Here is a 17,997-nt window from a genome sequence, read left to right on the forward strand (position 1 = left end):
AGAATGAGAACCAAGTAGTTTGGCTGTTCGGTGTTTTTACTATTCTCGAAAATACGTCGACTAACGATTGAACTTTGTCATTTGTTTCAGGGAAAACTGTAGAGTGGATGCACCCTATGTAAAAACTTATTCAACTTTAGGTTATTTGTAACTTGGCGTTGACACTAAACTTACATTTTACACGTAAACATTCAGTGGTTCTATTTTGATTTCACTTCTAAGTTCGAGTGCCCGAACTATTGCAGTTGCTTCGTCATTATTTCCGTATCCTCAATTAGTTTGCGATGGGAAGCCAGTGAACCGAAGTATTGTTTGCCATTACGGTTTGATGCGGAGAAGAAATATCGTTTAGACGGAGAACGAAAATTGGATGGAGAGACATCGTTTACAATTTTAAAGATAACGTACACGTATGCACTCGCGTGTAATACGAAAATCTCCTGTAAATAAGTAGCGGTAGAAATTTTAGCACGCTGATGTATAATAATACATACGGCATTTTATCGAAATGCATTTAACGCTAATAAACGGATAAATACTTCTCGCAAGTTACATCGCCTTGAGAATAGTAACTTAAAAGTACCTACTTGAGCCTATATTATTAAAATAGATACATCGCATAATATACCAGTTTGATTTGATTCTGGTAGAATACGGTATAATTCGTTTATAGGAATTCGTGCAAGGCGTTCCTGCATTTATAAAATGATAAGCTGTTAAATCCAATGTACATTAGAATAAACCACGTATAATGAGATTAGAAAATGAATATCCAAGAAAAGGATAGATAGTATCGTGTCTGTGTAGGTCGCTGAGCGATGAAACGTAATTTAAGATATACGATGGTATTTTTCTGTTATAATTACGAAAGTAGAAGTGCGCAATTAACGTGCACGTTGGGCGATGAAGTTTTAGGTTTAGCACACTGTAAAAGGTATTAAACGTGAAGTTACGATCCGCGGACGCTTGTCAAATATGAGCCCATTGACTGCTCCAGCTGGTCGTAAATTTCTTTAATACTTAATGATGATTTTTTTATACTTAAAATCGATCATAGCGGTTATTCCGACTACTTCGGTTACAGAAAAATTTCTCTCATTTCTATGAACTTAAGTGACCATTAGACACTGTGTTCCTTTCGTTGTTTATTTCTTGAACACGTGATTTCTTGACAAAATTACAGTTAAATCTCAATAGTGCATTATCTATAACAATATATTAAGTGATTCAGATTACCATTCGCAATAGGATAGCTTTAATGTGGTAACGTTGAATTATTATCCCGTGTAGGTAGTAGTCGTGTATTTACCCTATACATGATAAGTATCTAACTACACAATTATATTTAAAGCGATATTTAAACATACGGCCTGAACTTACAGCGGCCTGCGCAATGTTTAAGAAAATAGAGGAAAAACGAAATTGTTCCGTTTCGATAGTAGTAGCTCAGTGTGCAAACTGTCATTAACCACCGTTCGTAACTATGCGATAATTAACTCTGAAGGAGAAAAACCAGGTAAAGCTAGGTAAGGATGTAGGAATAACGATTCGGCTGTCGATTACCCGAAATAATGCTATATACATATATTGTTCCCCGATACTACTTCGGAGATGTGATGGATTCTGGGTACTGTTACTGCCCAGTGCCTGGAATCCATGGATTTCGATTAGGTAAAACACGATAAACTTATAAATAAACGTTGACCGTACGCTTAATCTATATTAATTCTTCTTAGAAAATGTATCGAAACTATTTAATAAATATAACTCGGATAACTCGTATTTTAAGGACGAGAGAATCCAATATTGGATATGTGTGTGTGCCATGAAACTATGTAGATTGTAGATAACCGTATCGAAATGTTGCACGAAACGTGAACAAAGGTACGGGACAAGCGGTGTACGGAGCAATTGTATCTGCTCCTATATGTTTTTATAACATGAAACGTAAAACGGAGAGTGTCTATGATATATTAGAATCGATAAATTGTCCTCACGAAGTTTCGAACAATAGAAGCGCCACTGAGGAAATTCACGTTGCACGTTGAATAAGCTCGTTGAAAGTTGTTGAAGTTTTGCCTAAAAAGAACCGTGTCGAACGGGAACACGTTTGAATATTAAGCAATGAATGTTTCGACGAGCTATTAAATATTCCTTGCATTGATTTCGTTCGGTTTTTCCACAGTGCTATCTACAAGGCAAAGAGGAATTAGCCTAGAGATAAAAAAGTAAAGTAGTCTGTATGAGAGTTCGGGCACTCGAGGCAAGTCCTAAGAAACTTTAAAGTATTGATGACGAACGTAATGGTAATTTGGGAGCTCCCCATAACTATTGTAAACATTCTCATTATACATAGGTAGTCGATAATAAGATGAAATGACAAATATATTACAGTCCTTAGGGAAATGAATATAACAAGTACAGCATAGGTGTTGAAATTATTCAGTTAAATCGTGACTGAAACTATTTAAGCGAGGATAGTTTCGTTATATACGACTGGATCTTATTTGCGAGCTGTGGTGACTTATGAACAAATGGAATATCTATGTTCATTTACATTACCTGGGAAATTCCGATGTGCAGTCCTCAGACAATTCTCCTGAAAGAAGCTTCAAAACGAATCAAAAAAACTATTTTTGTTCTCCATACTCAGAGATATTTATATACACAGATATATTATACGCAATGCCGTACTGTCTGTTCAACTCGAAACATAAACACTGAAAAAGATAGATTTTACTGATCGTGTATTATAGTAGTGGTCTTATTATCATTCAAGGGACAGCTTGAAGGATCGCTATGCAACCTGGATCTCTTGTCACCACGTCATTTCATTTCACTTTTTAATACGGCTATATTATGAAAACTATTAAATAGAAAATTCAGCAGCGAACGTAGTTAATTGAAAGCTGCTGATTATTGATTCCGACGAAATTATACATGTATATCTACGTTGTATCAACACCTAGTGTTTACACAGGGAATTTCAAAGCATGTAAGCAGAATTTCGGACGATAATTGTGCACGCTAGACTAATAAAACCAGTTTAAAGAAGACAGTGCCCTAGTAAAAATTATTTCCAGTTTGTTAATATCTTTTATATTTGTAAGCTATTCATTGTGAAGCCGGAGGAATCGTTTCGAATAGTTGGTGATATTTGTGTCACTTTGTCATTTGAAATGGTGATAAAAACGCTTCAAACTTCAATGTCGAATCGAACAAAATTTATGTTTGAGATTCTTTTATTGTATATATACAAATTCAATTTAGCTCCGAGCAAATGCTTATATATTTTGATACACCCTCTACATACAAAGACAGTATTAAATAAAAAGTAACGAAAGATATCCCTAATACTTCTGAGAAAGTACAAGCTCAAAAATTGTTGATTTCTATTACTTCAAATTTAACGAAGATTATCTTCTTGAGTTAGTTACGGATTTTCGAAGTCAGTTAAAATTTTCAAATTTACTTGAACTATTTTAAGATTCCGTACAAATAACACTTTTGACTACGTAAAAACAATCCTATTTCTGAACTATAAATGTCTTCCAGTATTTCGTATAAACAAAGAAAGCAGACAAAATAAGTTGTAAAAATAATTCATTATTTTGAATCGTATCTAATTGAAAGTTAATATATTATAAAACGAGGAAATAGAGAAGATATAGCTTACGGTATAATATAATTTTCCTACTACTTTTCTATTAGTGAAAATGATATTTATTTATTTGTTAACTAGAGATAATTTAAGTCATATGTCAATCACGTTTGCCAAATTTTACATAGAATACATTATCATCAATGTTGTCGTAGACAATATTTAATCAAGAATGGATTATTAAAAATGGATAGTTTCGAAATGGAACCAGATATTTCGTTTTCTCTTTTCAAACATGCGACGGTATTTACCGAGAATATGTAGTCTAAGCATATTATGTGCGTATAATTTGCTAGCAAAAATTTCGTTTTTTTCATCAAATATACATGTATAGTACATGTACGATGACCTATTGTAAGCTGCTTAGCGTTTCAAATTGATACTCAATTTGCAAGATGCCCTAACGAATGCCAACGTCTTCTTCTTCTTGTTTTTTCCTCTTCAGCCTGAATAGTTATGTAACAAATACAATTGAACGAAAAATGAGCCATATTTACCACCGAAAGACTGACAAAGTACCTGAAAACCCCAACAAAAACTACATGCAACGAGGCTCCTAACGACAAAGTTGAAAACAACAAGTAGCGTTGTCTGAACGTTTCGATATCGAAAACATCGCTGACGGAAACTACAAAAAGGAAAATAACTATGCCGCGTTTGTAACGAAATGGGTGACCGATTCAAGATTTCAGCGATCCTTGGAGCGTCCCATGATCTTTTATCTGAACTTTGTATTAGGTAAATTTATTATTATACATTGCTTTGACGCGTGTTCGAGAAGTTGTATGCCTAGCAGTTTAGCGTTACAATTAAGAGAGTAATCTACAACTTATTACTACACGATAAGTTACGTGAAAACGTATAGTGTTTAAGTTTAAGCTGCATCATTTCGAGACGATCGAAAACGGATTAATTACTTCGTGAAAACAGTTCTAGCGAGATTGGATGTAGAAAACGAAAAGTTTACAAAGGACAACCAATTGTAACGCGCTAAAGGATACTGTTTTATTAAATGCGTTATTTTCGATCAGCTGAAGCACGACAATTCACTAACGAATAAGTAAACGAGGTCTTTACATTTCGTAAGTACTTGACAAAAGGACTCTAACGTGCTTTTGTATTCACAGTTTCCAAACCTTTGATTCTTGTGAATAGAGACGAAGAATTAAGTTACTGCTTCAATGAAAGATAAATGGAGAAACAAACGCAAAAGAAACACCAAGCTGAAATTTCCATATGTACATGGATATGTACAACTGCTCAAAAGTTTGGGATCGGAAAGGGAGCTTGAACTTTTCAAATGGTACATACTTGTACAGTTGAACAAACGGTCGAGCTCTGAAACATTTCAAATTGATATATTCTAGTCGTAAGTAAATTATGGATTGTATGCATATATGATAGAAACGATTAGTCGCAAGTCAAAGTAGTAGACAAATTCAAATAATTAAACAGTATCAATATATTAATTTCAATTCGTTGGAATATTATTAAAGAAACAATTCAATGTATATTCAGCAGTTATCTGTTGCAACTGACAGAAAATTTGTATTTTACATGGAGATTCGCAGTCTAATTTCAACGGCATCTTCACATAGTATTATGATTTTATAGCATTTCATGTTTCTTCTACTGAAAGAATTATGATTATAAACAGAAACATTGAAAAAAAATCATAATAGCTGGTTGATAAAAATTCCAAACATGGAAACGATACAGGAAAATAGTAATAAATTTTCTCCTTTATTTTCCCTTCATAAATCGTAGCTAATCAAAATGATCCCAAATTGTTGAGCGATGGTGAATACGAATATATATGAGCCCTTGTATTGTCATCAGATGTGATCGTTCAATAGTTATTATATTTAGCCGAAATTGAATAACTCGCTCATCTCCTTTGATCCGCACCGTACTAGAATAAACGAAGATTCCCAGCAAAATTCTGATCAATAAAAATTGATACGACGACGTATTTTAAATTTATCAGAAAAGGCAACAGCACAATTTAGGGACCATTCGTTTATTTTCATGAACATACTTACCTGACGGCACGAATAAAATGTAACAGATGAGCGAAACAACGGGGCAGAAAGTAACCTTTGTACAATACACATTTTGTGATTGCGTTAGTGGTATGCAGCGCGCCTACCATGTTTCATTTGGATGCTGTATTAAACACGTCTGGTCGGAGAATTATTGTTTCGTGTGCTGACATGGACAAGGAAACCTAAATACAAAACTTGTTATGTGTAAGGAAGAATCGACTTAGTTTTTATCACGACTTAGCATTCCGCGAAACCCTACGGAAAGTTTACAACTAATTGTTATATTATAAATATAGATATTCATTGTACATAAAATTCGATTTAAAAAAATACCGATCGAAACGCAGTACAGTTTTATGTTTAATTGAGTTACAGTGGAACCTCGGTTACTAATCGAATGATCTCACTTGTGTAGAAAGAGAAACATTTATTTTGAAATATTTAATTAATCGTAATAATAAACGAAAGTATAAATAGAATAACAATTTGATACGTTTCTTCGTTCGGACATTCTTCTAATTTCTTTCAATTACCAACTAAAAGATTACATCCGATGTGATTGTTTTCAAAAGTTGTATCTTAAAGTCCAATTAACGCAATAAATTGATTCTAAACTTTAGATTTTCATCGCTTACTTTACATCGTACAACTTACGAAACCACTTAGAACTGTAAGTGTTTTATGGATTTCTACGTGTTTATGAAGTTTGATTTTAACAATATTTCGTCAACATGTCCATGTATCTCTCTTATTTAGAAGACAGTATTGTTCAGGTTCAGTTAATCAAATATTTTAATAACTTTTAATGTTTGGAGGTTCTGCTGCGTATCTCACTTTCGAATGCAAATGTCGTATTAAAACGATTCATTTTTCTCGAGTGTGTAAACTATGATTCTATTCTATTCTAACAAAAGAAATAAATTCGCAGCGCTTCTGTTTTGGAACGAAAAACAGAACATGTCCTAGAATAGAAGAAAGCTTTAGTGTACATAGTTTTGTAAAGTATCAACAGTGTATAGTCACTCAAATAATTCAACAGAGCTGAGCCGACTTATTCACGTCATTAGAGGCCAATATAAGTTATATGTGAGGAGTTTTCATTGTGAAATTAAGATATCCAACTCATGGTGAACAGCGCGCCCGCAGAAGTTCGCCATGATTACTAAAAAGTAAACTTATTTCATTGAAGAAGTTTTGCGACGCGTAATTAAATAACTGATCAGTTTATCGAATGTAGCTGCGATTACGCATGCGTGTATGTGTGTACGTACGCACGCGTATACGTAAAAGCAGACAGAATGTTGTTCGTTACATATATAATATGTGATACGTACGTAATGTTTTAAGCTGTCAATAGAATGTCCTAATATTAAATATTATAGTGACATTAATTATTCGTTATTTTGATACCTCCAAACTACGTGAATTCCATTTTTTAATTACCATAATGCATTCTTCTCCTGAAAAGTTTATGATTTAATCAAAAGTGAGCATGGTTTTCCTCACTGTGCAAATTAAAAAAATTACTTTATCTTACACTATCCAGAGAACAATATAGTTATTATCCAAATAATAATCATTTATATCTGATAACTAGAATGCAGCTTTTTACGCAACATGAATATTGTCTACTATAATTACAATATACAAATGATACGTAAGTATCTATTTCATTCCTTAATTATTTGATCGAGTTGAAAATAAAGCATCTGCATTTCGAAAATCCTTAATTGTTTTTATATCTTGTATATAAACCAGAGAGAACATCCATCACTCAAGCTTGTAGTACTCAAAATTCGTACCCTAATGAAGTACATACCAACACTGAAATCAACTTGACAAACTAACGCACATTTCATACATACTTAGTAATTAATTTTGTTCTGAATTATTACTCAAACTTTATATACAGGGTGGGGCAAATAAAGTGTTACAAAGCAATATCTTCATTATCATTGATGATACGCGAAAATGCTTGAGGAACAAATTGTTTGGTCCGAAGGGGCACATGCTGCGGTGAAAATTGTTTTTTTTAAAGGTCATGTTTTTTGAGATTTCAAGGTCATCGATGTTTTTTCAAATGGAACTATGTATTTGTTTTTCGATGACATTATTACCGATTTTAAGACGAATCCAGCGACCTATAACTCAAGGTCATTCTAGTAGCGCAAAGTATGAAAATAGTTGAAAAACCGAAAAATATCGCAATAATCACTTTCACAGGATCCACTAACCTTGGTTTGGTTCTACCTACAGAACATGCTCGAAATGGTGTTCGTTCGTGTTTTGATGAGTCGTTCACCTCACGCAACAACATAAACATATTATTTAGTTACGCATTACCTTTTAATATGAATACGTCGGATCGTAAAAATGAACGATTTTCAAGAAGCTTTTGGTATGTTCATGGTGCTGAGGGAGTGTCGTAAACACTACAGAAACGCCCAAGATTTGTACGCGGCTCGTTATCCGGATAGGCTACAAAAGTCACACATGGTTTTTAAGCGATTAGCTGACCGTTTCTGTCGCTTCGGTACAATGAAACAAACACGTGTCAAACGTCAACCGACTATTATTGAAAATAATGCGCCTGCTATCTTAGCTTTAGTTGCACTAGATCCACATACAAGGAGCATGAGAATGGAAACAGAGAGTGGAATTAGTCGGAGATCTGTCCTAAGAATCTTGCATCAACACAAATTCCATCCTTATCGTATGTCATTACATCAGGATTTGTATGGCAATCATTTTGTAAAACACGTCAATTTTTGTAATTGGATTCGTACAAAAATGCGCACAAATGTCTCCTTTTTCAGTCATGTGCTTTTTCTGACGAATCTACTTTCACTAATATGAGAAATGTGAATAGGCATAATATGTTTGCATTATAGGGCAAATGAACATCCTCGATGGATGAGAACTGTGCCACTTCATACTTTGCGCGGTTGGAATGATCTTGAGTTACAGGTCGTTGGATTCGTCTTAAAATCGGCAATAATCTCATCTAAAAAAATACATAGTTCCATTTAAAAAAACATCGATGACCTTGAAATCTCAAAAAATATGACCTTTAAAAAAAACCATTTCCACCGCAGCATGTGCCCCTTCAAACCAAACAATTTGTTCCTCAAGCATTTTCGCGTATCATCAATGATAATGAAGATATTGCTTTGTAACACTTTATTTGCCCCACCCTGTATAATATTTTGTTTAAACTGATATTGTTACATTTTAATACAGATCATTCTTGCAACATTCACACATTTATAATTATTGATAATAATTTCTTTTCCAAATGTAAATCGATATATTTCAAAGTTTTGTAATGTTACGAGCCGAAGGCCACTGCACACGTGGCCGAAGGTAAATGAGTTTGTGCGGATATTTGAAAGGAATGCGTGGACTGACCGATGCCTATTTCATCATCGGGTCGCCACCTAGTAGGATAGGTTTCACGGACTTGCCGTTGCCTATTTCATCAACAGGTCGCCGCATAGGAGGAAATTGCGTGGACTGGCCGTTGCCTATTTCATCAACGGGTCGCCACCTAGATAGGAAGTTGGTTTCGTGGACTGGCCGATGTCTCTTTCAACACCGGGTCGCCACCTGATTGGGTAATGGGGTTTTGGATTGCTTCTAAATTTGCCTCGTAACTTCGAAAGAAATATTAACTGATACACCTCGAGCGGCAAAGGTGTATCTTTGTGAGATCGTTACCAATAACTGACTCGAACTGGGAGATGGAATGAAATAAACTTGTATTAGGACCTTAACTTAATTTCCGCCCGCGAAATGTAAATGGCGATGTAAGCAGTTCTAGTAGATATTTCTAACGCATGTGGTACTTTCTGGTATATTTGGACATTTCTCGATAACATTCAGTCATCATACGCAATTAGTCCCATACGTAAAATTTTTTTTTACGTTGTGAAACATGGAACGCGATAAAATGTTTTTTCGAAATGTGCTTTTGCACTACTTTGACTTAAAAAAAAGTGTAAGAGAAGTGCATCGAGTACTCGAAGAGTGTTATGGTGATCAAGCTCCGTCGCATACAATATGTAAGGAGTGGTATAGACGATTCAAAAATAATGATTTTTATGTCAATGACAAACCACGCCCAGGACAGGCGAAAAAATTTAAAAAGAGGGATTGCAGGCATTATTGCATGAAAATTCAGCTCGAACGTTACAAGAACTTGGAAACGAGCTAGGAGCGACTGAAGCAGCTGTTTCGAAACGTTTACAAGCCATGGGAAAGATCCAAAAGGAAGGAAAATGGGTACCACATCAATTTTCTGAAGTTGCCATTCACAACCGTTTCATTGTCACTCTTTCATTGCTTGCCAGGCAAAAAAAGAAGAATTTCCTGTGGCGTATTGTGACTGGCGATGAAAAGTGAATCTTCTACGACAATCCCAAACGCAAGAAATCATGGGTAGACCCAGGACAACCATCAACATCGCAGCCAAAACAGAACATCCACGCTCATAAGGAAATGCTTTGCATTTGATGGGATCAGCAAGGAGTGCTGTACTATGAGCTGCTGAAACCGAACAAGACTGTTACTGCCGATGTCTACAAACGTCAATTGACCAAACTGAATGATGAGCTGTTACGAAAAAGACCAGCAATAGCGAGTAACAGGCCCAAAGTCATTCTCTTTCATGATAACGCTCGGCCACACACTGGAAAAATCGTCAAGGAAACACTGATGCAGCTCGAATGGGAAACTCTTCCTCACCCAGCATACTCACCAGACATAGCAACTTCTGATTATTACATGTTCAGATCAATGCAACACGGCTTGAGCGGTACACGCTTTCGAAATGTTGAAGAAGTGCGAAAATGGGTGGACGAATGGATTGCTTCGAAACCGACATCATTTTATCGAGATAGTATTGCCCAACTGCCAGAAAGATGGCAAAAGGTTGTCGACAGCGATGGAAAATACTTTTGTTGACATATGCTGTACCAATAGTTTGTAATAAATGCTTTTACTCAGCGTTTTTCGGACGGAAATTAAGTTAAGGTCCTAATACACTGAATTGCAAGTAAAACTAATATAATCTAACAACTTCAGTCTATTACAAGTGCGTAAGTGTAGTGTAAGATTTGCGATGGTCCTAAGACACGCTCCCTGGTTTACGCACCAAGTCGGCGGGGGTTAACTATTGCCCGAAGGAGAACTCGGCTCGATCTTGCTACGTCTCGCGTCGCGATTTGACTTGAAACTGCCCGATGAGAAGAAAAATCTTAGCCCTTTTATACGCAGCTGAACTAGAAAATTCGGTAGTGGGGACCGGGCCTACGTGACCCAGATCACACCGCGGATTATACCGAGAATCGGGGACGCATGGCCCTTCTTGGACTCGCGCCTACACGGAAGATTAGATATTCTATTTTTGAATGAAAAGACCGCGTTCACCGTCGACGTTATCTAGCGTATGCCTTCGAGAAGGAAGGAAAAACGTCGGGAAAGAATCTCCGTACGTAACAATAATAATCTTTTATATACAATCTTGTTTCCAATTAACTATAAGTTAATAATATAGATTTTCAGAAAATATAATATTAAACAATTTATCTATTTCCCACTGCCTAATCATACACTAACACATGTTAGCGGAAGAATGCATCGTGCAGGGCACGCTAAAACATTGTCAATTGTCAGACCGTATCACTAATTCATACTCTTGCACTCGTTCATTTGACTCACGTTTGGAAGCATCAATGACTTAGAGCTGAGAAAGTAATGAGGACGGCCAAAGTGAGTCTCGCCTACCTTTGGTTTGCTGCAAATCCTAAATTAAAATAATAATTAGTGATAGTACTAAGGGGACTAATTTATTATGTTTCAGTTAAACAATGCAGGAAAAGAAAATTATTTAAACAGTAGTTTACATAAAATTACGTATTAATGAAGAAATTGAATTTATAACATTTACTTTATAACACCGGGGTTCGGACTGATGGACGAGGTGTGAAATGACGGCTTGGATTTAGTAGAACTAGGCACTATTTACTCAATAACCTGACATATATAAAATACTTGTAATTAGTGAGCCATATCTCTACCTTAGACCTTACGCGAAAGAAAAAAGTAGTTTTACTTGATCGTTGCGTGACGCGTTACAACGAAAAACTTGGAGGGGCGAAGATTCAGCCTTGTGAAACTTTTAACGCGTAATAGTCTTTGACGAAGACGTACTCTGTGCTCCGCCACTCTGAGGTGGAGAGGAGGAGGATGATGTCCCTTCTCCCAGACAGTTACCTACCAACCGGCCGTGCCTGCTCGCGAAACCAGGATTTGGAATATAAAAAAACCCACGAGTGTTAAACGGACGAGGTTTAATCGACTGATGCAAGGTTTGGTTCGCTAGTCCGGCTGATGTCCCCGATCTTCGGGTCAAGGTAGCGAGCCCATCGTTCCCGATGACAGACACGCACCCGATATCGGGCCGGACCAATGCGTGTCCATATCCCTGTTCCGTCTGAGAACCTCTAGAGATGCGTTGTGTTGCATCTATCGCTGCAGATTAGCGACAACTGCCACCTTCTCCAGATCCGCATGCAGTCTACGGTGGTCGACTAAATACTTGAGATATTTCAACTGGGAATGAGCGAACTGAAATTTCTCCCAGTTCCATCGCAGGTTACAGAATAGAGTAGCAGTATACGACAGTGGTTCGAGAACGAGAGAGATACGACCACAATATCGTCGCGATATGCGAATTTGTGCGACGCGAAATCTGGAGAGATAACGCGATCGAGAAATCGTTGGAAAGTCGATGAAGTCGAATGCAATCTGGAGAGCATGGCATTAAATTCGCTGTCACGGTAAACGCGGTTAGTGGGCGAGTAGCAGCAGTCAGAGGCATCTGCCAGTAACTGCTCCTAAGTGTCAATTGTTGAAAAGTAACGTGCCCCTCCCTCCCCCGCAGTTTGTCCATCGTTGTATTTATCTGAGGCTACGACGTCGGCGTCAATCTTCGTTACTTCTTCATCAATGAACTGTTGCATGGCAGGGTCTTGTAGTCGACGTCGCCATTTGAACATCGCCATTCTCCAGGCAAATCTCATTCAGGATGAGCGTTGTAGTCCTATCCACATCGTCGACAATATCTTTCACCCATTAATCCTTCTGAGACAACGAGCGAGTTTACAGCCGGTTCGTCTGGAGAAACCGATCATTTCCCAAGATTGAGATTCAGAGAGCATTGTATCATCAAGTCGGGGTTGAAAGTATTCATAACGTGGAAGGAATGCCAAAGTGTAATCCCTTCGATGATCAGTATCCTGCGGAACTGACCGAACAAATGGGTCTTGCTACCGTCGGCGAGCACAACCGATAATCGAGTGAATACTCACCTTCAACCGTTATGCTGATAGGGGAGTTATATTGTACCGGCCGGTGCCCCGTTTCCTGAACGTTTGTCTGATTTGTGTCAATTTCAATCGTTTGTAAACGTGCCCTATTCTTTACAGCGAGTCGCATGCTACGGTGGAGGATATTGAGATGGTGTTCGGGGTTATGCCCTCTGCAGTGTCGTACGGGTGTCGTCAACGCAATTACATTTTTATATAAAAAATATAATACTCCATTTAAGAAAAAAAGTTGACATTCAAATCTCCGGAAAGGCTCCACTTATGAAAAATGAGATACTTTATACATACCCTTATACAGGGTGGGGCATTTTAAACAGGTCACCTGAATATCTCGCTTGTTTTTGAAGATAGGAGAAAATGCATTAGACCAAATTTACTTGGTATCGGGGGGGCTCATCATCTGGTAATACCAATTTTTCTGTAGGTGGAGGCGTCAAGGACATATGAAGGTCAATTCTGTTTTTTTAAATGGAACAGTAAGTGTCTTTATTTATATTCTGGTAGAGTGTTTTAAGACGAATACAATGACCTAATATGAAGGTTATTCAAGGTCTTGGGTGACCTTACGCAATTTTGAACACTTGCAGTAGCAGTATCAAAGTATCCAAGTATTCGAAGTGTGCTTTGAGATAATCAGTTTTCTCTGACAGTTGACTTTGGGTGACCTTGAATAACCTTCATATTAGGTCATTGTATTCGTCTTGAAACACTCTACCAAAATATAAATAAAGACACTTACTGTTCCATTTAAAAAAACAGAATTGACCTTCATATGTCCTTGACGCCTCCACCTACAGAAAAATTGGTATTACCAGATGATGAGCCCCCCCGATACCAAGTAAATTTGGTCTAATGCATTTTCTCCTATCTTCAAAAACAAGCGAGATATTCAGGTGACCTGTTTAAAATGTCCCACCCTGTATATGCCCTTTAAACTATGCAATGTTTCTATTGAAAAATTTGTTGCCCAATGCTTATTTTGGAAGTTCAACATTACGTTTTACATCTTCCTATCGCCATTTATTTGAAACATATAATATAAGTAGCGCTGTCAAAATATTAAGTTGTACCTACGTTCGCATCGGTTATACAACGAAGCAACAACAGAAGCGAAACTTTATATTTACCTAATTGTTAAGGATTCTACAACAATTGGGTTTATGATGCGTACGTGACTTCCTGGCTATTTTGAGCTACAGAGCTTTTCTGGCAATTTACGTATTTTAAGGATCTGGCTAACATAACCTGGCCATTTGTGGCGGCCTTAAATAAGTGTTAATTTTTTGTTAAAATAAGCAAATAAGTTCAATATCAGAGCGTGTTCATCGAACATACCAGAATTCTGAAAAAAATTACAACAATCGACTTCTGATCATGTTGTAACTCATAATTTATTAATGACAAATTATAATATTTTAGGTAATTATATGAAAAAGCAAGTTATTAACCGGTCACTAACGACACGTCTATCGCTACGAGCTGCCAAGTGCTGCCAAGGAAAATTGAAGGACCACGACTACGGATACCTTACCCTCATACACAATAAATTGACGATTTTTATTGGCTGAATGCAACACCATAAAGTATGTGTAGATTCCCGCGGAAATGGAGAATTTGACAGGTGAAAGAAACAATTAAATGTCTTTAAAATATTATCCAATATTAAAAGAATGTTATAAATGCTACAGTTATTAATCTAAAAATCCCTAATGATAATTATTTGTTCAAATTCTAGCATTAGTTTAAAGGTTGAGTTCAATTAAGTAAATCAAATTGCTGAAAAATTTGCTTAAGTTCAAAACAGAGTTTGTCTTCTTCTAGTTATGGAATTCTTATTGAATATATTTGAATAGATCTTAAAATTATTATTATCAAATCACTAAACATATTTGAATACACTTTAAAATTATTCTGATGAAGTTATTATTAAACGTAATCGTAAAACGTAAAGTATCCCGAAGTGGAGACTGATGAAACTTTTTCGATAGGATTTTTCGATAGGAGTTCTATGCCCGTTGCTCAAATCATTCGGAACGGTAAGTAATAAAAATAGCGACTGACAATGTGTACATGTGTATGCGCGCGCGCGCATGTGCGTATACGTGTCTCGTTAGATTTCGTCTGGGGTTTGTATGTTGGTTTGGTTTCCGATGTAATTCGATTGTTCAGCGTTGGATTTATATTAAAATTGCACTTGTGTGCGGAGTAACTTGAAACACGTATGCTAGTCTTAGGTACCACAAATAATGCTCAGCTCTCCTATATTTTAACCTTTTCGTTACAGCAATCCGCTTCACTGGTGTGACGCTACGGAATTGATCATTTATAGTCTTATGGCAATGTTATTATCATTATTATTATCCTTTTTTCCTCCAGTATTACATCTGGGTTTAGATTCGGTTGACGGGCTTAGAGCCAAGTCTAACCGTTCTTTCAAACTATTGGGTGTTTTTTTTTATGTTTCTTGTTGTAGGAAGGACCGAACTATTTGGCATGTTTTTAATATTATTGCTTTTTGAATGTGCATGTGTGTTTTTTCCTTTAACTTTAATTTGGCTAAGTTTTTTGTGAATGAATGTGGTGTGATTCCTGTGGCTGATATAATGAACGGCAGTACTATAACTTTCTTTTGTTTCCATATTCTCTGTATTTCAATTTTAAGATCTTCATATTTTTCTATTTTTTCTTTGTATTTGTTTATTATGTTTGTATCACTGGGGATCGATATGTCTATGAGGTAGGTAGTTTTTTCTTTCTTGTTCTGCACTGTTATATCTGGTCTATTATGGATTACTGTTTTATCGGTGTGTATAGTGCGGTCCCAATATATCATGTAGTTTTCGTTTTCTATTATCGTTTCTGGTGTGTAATTGTAGTATGGTATGTTGTTTGTACTAATTTCATATGTTTGTTTTATTGTCTGATGTATTATTTTTGCTGCTATATTATGTCTGTCCACGTATTCTTGTCCGGCCATGAGTTTGCATCCACTGATTATATGATCTATTGTTTCTTTTGTTTGGTGGCATTTTCTACAGGTATCATTTTCGATTGCATTATCTTTTATTATATATTTTCTGTAGTTTTTAGTTGCTATTACTTGACCTTGGATGGCCATCATGAATCCTTCTGTTTCCGGGAAGAGTTGTCCGTTCTTCAGCCATTTATATGTGTTTTCTTTGTTTATTTCTTCCTTATTTACATTGTACCAGTGTTTACTGTGTATTTCTTTGGATTTCCATGTGTCTATTTTTTGTTGGTAGATTTGTGTTTCATCGTATTCGTCATTGTCTTGTGTCTGCTTTGCTAGGTTCAGTGGCGTGTGATGTTTGTCAGCTATTACTATGGCTTTGTGTAGTGGTGTTTGTTTGCTGTGGAAGTATTTTCTGAGCGACTTGATCTGTTTTGCGTGTAGTATGTGGATATCTATGAGGCCTCTACCTCCTCGATCTCGGGCTATTGTGATTCTGTCTTTGTTTGCGTTTGGATGTAGATTTCTATATTTTGTTAGCTGTGTTCTTGTTGTTATGTTCATGTTTTCAAGATCTGTGTTGGACCATTTTATGATGCCGAATGAATATGTGAGGATCGGTATAGCGTATGTATTTATTGCTTTAAATAGGTTTTTTGAGCTTAGTTTCGTTTTCAAAAGTGTTTGTAGTCTTTGCGTATATTGTTTTTTCAGGTGTGACTTTATTTGCGTATGATTAATTCGTGTGTTTTGTTGAAAGCCTAGATATTTGTATGTCTCGTTTTGTTCCAAGTTATCTAATATTTGGTTATTAAGCGTTATTGGTTCATCTTCTGTGATCCAGCGACCTTTTTCTATATGTAGTTGTTTGCATTTGTTCATACCAAATTCCATTCCAATGTCTGTTGTTATGTTTTCAACTATTTTGAGAATTCCTGTTATGTGTGTTGTATTTGATCCATATAATTTGATATCGTCCATCATTATTATTATTATTATTATTATTATTATTATTATTATTATTCTTTATTAACGGGCTAGTAAGACCCTTTTGTGTTACATAGAGGTTGTATATATACATAGTCCGGAATACATTTGAATAATATAAATTATAAATCATAATATAAGAGTGTGTCATGAATTAATTACAGAGTGTGTGTTTTAATGGCTAGAGTTGCTGCCTTTGTAAATTGGCTCAATGAATTGCCAAAGAAGTCGATTTTGGGACTACAAAATTTTTGGACAACTGTATTTTTCTGGCTGAGTAAAAGCGGATTGAAATGTTCGTTTAGTATTTCGTATCTATTTTTGAGTATGTGTTTAAAGAGTTAAGTGAAATATCGTCAGTGTTAATCCAATTAATGTGGGATAGGTTGTAATCGCCGCATATGTATATGTTGTGTTAGAGTGAGACAATACTATATTATTTACTGTTTGGCAGTGTTCGATATATAGATGCTCATCAGATTGCGGAGGTAAATAAACAGTACCGAAGATGAGGCTGGCGTTTGAGGATTTAAATTCAATGTACAGCTGTTCGACGTGATTTGTTTTGATTTTGATATGTTGACTTTTTAAAGATTTATGCATTGCAATTAAAACACCACCTCCATGTTTATAGGAACTTGTCATATAATTTCTATCACACCTATAGATATCATAGCAGGTTAGGCCGAGTTCCGAGTGAGAGATTGAGTTATTTAGCCATGTTTCGGCGAGAATGATTATGTCATATTTATCTGTTGAGGTGAACACAGATTGATGCAAAGCAGGGAGCTTAGTCCTTAGACCACGAACATTCTGGTAATACACACTGATGTTAGTGTTCTTCATATTGGCAAATCTTTCCCTATGAAGCTTGATATATCGGATATGTGCGGTTGTAACTGCCGGTTGTTGGTTCTTAACTGCCTAGACTGCACAATGCCTTAT

The 17,997-nt window shown here is 36.1% G+C and overlaps 2 protein-coding genes across 3 annotated transcripts in view; one reads left to right on the plus strand and one right to left on the minus strand.

Moving 5' to 3' along the window:
- LOC144474039 (regulator of G-protein signaling 7) overlaps positions 1 to 7,196 on the plus strand; it is a 50,155-nt gene extending 42,959 nt beyond the window's left edge. For both annotated transcript variants that reach the window (XM_078188493.1, XM_078188494.1), the window contains exon 16: positions 91 to 7,196. In XM_078188493.1, the coding sequence (XP_078044619.1) occupies positions 91 to 151 (61 nt within the window). In that variant the 3' untranslated portion in view covers positions 152 to 7,196. The remainder of the gene's footprint in view (positions 1 to 90) is intronic.
- An 8,336-nt stretch (positions 7,197 to 15,532) lies between these two features.
- Positions 15,533 to 17,046, minus strand: LOC144474481 (uncharacterized). The gene is made up of 2 exons (XM_078189323.1): positions 15,810 to 17,046; positions 15,533 to 15,738 (listed from the first exon to the last, which is right to left on the minus strand). The coding sequence occupies exons 1-2, from the start codon at positions 17,044 to 17,046 to the stop codon at positions 15,533 to 15,535; spliced, it is 1,443 nt and encodes a 480-aa protein (XP_078045449.1).
- Positions 17,047 to 17,997: the final 951 nt, after the last annotated feature.

The sequence above is a fragment of the Augochlora pura genome, chromosome 8 (assembly GCF_028453695.1).
Source record: "Augochlora pura isolate Apur16 chromosome 8, APUR_v2.2.1, whole genome shotgun sequence".
Lineage (NCBI taxonomy): Eukaryota > Metazoa > Arthropoda > Insecta > Hymenoptera > Halictidae > Augochlora > Augochlora pura.

Coding starts and splice junctions, on each gene's coding strand:
- LOC144474481 (XM_078189323.1), bottom strand. CDS start 17,046: ATGGACGATATCAAATTATATGGATCAAATACAACACACATAACAGGA. Junction 15,739..15,809: donor CATAGACATATCGATCCCCA/GTGATACAAACA, acceptor ATTGAAATACAG/AGAATATGGAAACAAAAGAA.